Below are 1,768 nucleotides of genomic sequence, written 5' to 3' on the forward strand. Positions count from 1 at the left end.
TGTCCCTGTCCCTGTCTGTGTCCGTGTGCCTGTCTGTGTCCCTGTCCCTATCCCTGTCCCTGTCTGGGTCCCTGTCCGTGTCCCTGTCCGTGTCCGTGTCCATGTCCATGTCCCTGTCTGTGTCCGTGTCCCTGTCCATGTCCGTGTCCATGTCCCTGTCCCTGTCCGTGTCCGTGTCCCTGTCCCTGTCCCTGTCCATGTCCCTGTCCCTGTCCCTGTCCCGGTCCCGGTCCCGGTCCCTGTCCATGTCCCTGTCCATGTCCATGGGCCTGTCTGTGTCCTGGTCTGTGTCCGTGTCCCTGACTGTATCCATGTCCCTGTCCCTGACTGTATCCGTGTCCGTGTCCCTGTCCCTGTCCCTGTCTGTCTCTGTCCCTGTCCGTGTCCCTGTGCATTCCCAGCCCCATGTCCGTGTCCCTGTGTCCGTCTCCCCGTGTCCATGTCCCTGTCCCTGTCCATGTCCGTGTCCATGTCCCTGTCTGTGTCTGTGTCCCTACCCATGTCCCTGTGCATTCCCAGCCCCGTGTCTGTGTCCCTCCCCGTGTCCCTGTGCATTCCCAGCCCCGTGTCCCTGTGTCCGTGTGCATTCCCAGCCCCGTTTCCATACCCCCATTCCACGACGTGTGACTCGTAATCCCAATATTCCCGAGGCCTCTGTGTGTTCACATCCGCGTAGACCCTGGCCCGGCTGGGCACGGGCCCGGCCATGATCCCTAAAAACACACACAGCAGGGATCAGACCCGGGATACCAAACCATCCCAAACCATCCCAGTGATCCCAGTGATCCCAAACCATCCCAGTGATCCCAGGGAACCCAAACCATCCCAGTGATCCCAAACCATCCCAAACCATTCCAATCCATCCCAAACCATCCCAGTGATCCCAAACCATCCCAGTGATCCCAAACCATCCCAAACCATCCCAGTGATCCCAGTGATCCCAAACCATCCCAATGATCCCAAACCATCCCAGTGATCCCAGACATCCCAAACATTCCCAATCCATCCCAAACCATCCCAGTGATCCCAAACCCTCCCAAACCATCCCAAACCATCCCAAACCATCCCAAACCATCCCAATCCATCCCAAACCATCCCAGTGATCCCAAACCATCCCAGCCATCCCAAATACCCCAGTGATCCCAAACCATCCCAAACCATCCCAGTGATCCCAGGCATCCCAAACCATCCCAGTGATCCCAGCCGAGCGCAGCTGTGGCAGCTCTCTGCTCATCCCAACCAGCTCAGCATTCCCACTTTTCCCTCTGGCTCCCGGGTTTTCCCACCCCGGAGCCGCGGGACGCAATCCAGGGAGGAACGTTCGGCTAAAATAACAAGGAAACGGGAGCTGGGATTCGGGAATGAGACGGAATTTCAGGATGTTTAATCCCTAAGAATTGGTTTGAACGGAACTGGGGCTTCCAAAGGCTCAGGAAATAACCGGGAATAACCGGGGCCATCCCTGAATCCCCGGGGAATTGTGATCCCAGGGGGATCCTGCCGGGAGAAATGTGGGAGCTCTGGAAAAATGGGATGTGGGGAGCTCCGGGCCCTCCCGGGGGTGGATTCGGGCTGGAACTTCAGGGGAAGCCTATGGAGATAATCCCACAGAATCCCATGGAATCATGGAATATCCCGGGCTGGGAGGGACCCACGAGGATCATCCTCAAAATCCCACCACGTCCCACGAAAAACAGGGAGGAGGGAGCGACCGCAGGGACGGGAGAGAAGCGGGAAAAGCAGCCGGAATATTCCACAGGGCAGCATC

At 58.0% G+C, this 1,768-nt stretch overlaps 1 protein-coding gene across 1 annotated transcript in view; it reads right to left on the reverse strand.

Annotated features, from left to right (window-relative positions):
- Window positions 1-742, reverse strand: part of LOC113980754 (casein kinase II subunit alpha-like) — a gene marked incomplete at its 3' end in the record, with an annotated part of 9,112 nt that extends 8,370 nt beyond the window's left edge. The window contains exon 1 of the mRNA XM_027707973.1: window positions 608-742. Coding sequence (XP_027563774.1) covers window positions 608-708 — 101 coding nt within the window. The remainder of the gene's footprint in view (window positions 1-607) is intronic.
- Between the last annotated feature and the right edge of the window lie 1,026 nt (window positions 743-1,768).

The sequence above is a fragment of the Neopelma chrysocephalum genome, unplaced genomic scaffold (genome assembly GCF_003984885.1).
Source record: "Neopelma chrysocephalum unplaced genomic scaffold, ASM398488v2 Primary Assembly neopelma1_95127, whole genome shotgun sequence".
Lineage (NCBI taxonomy): Eukaryota > Metazoa > Chordata > Aves > Passeriformes > Pipridae > Neopelma > Neopelma chrysocephalum.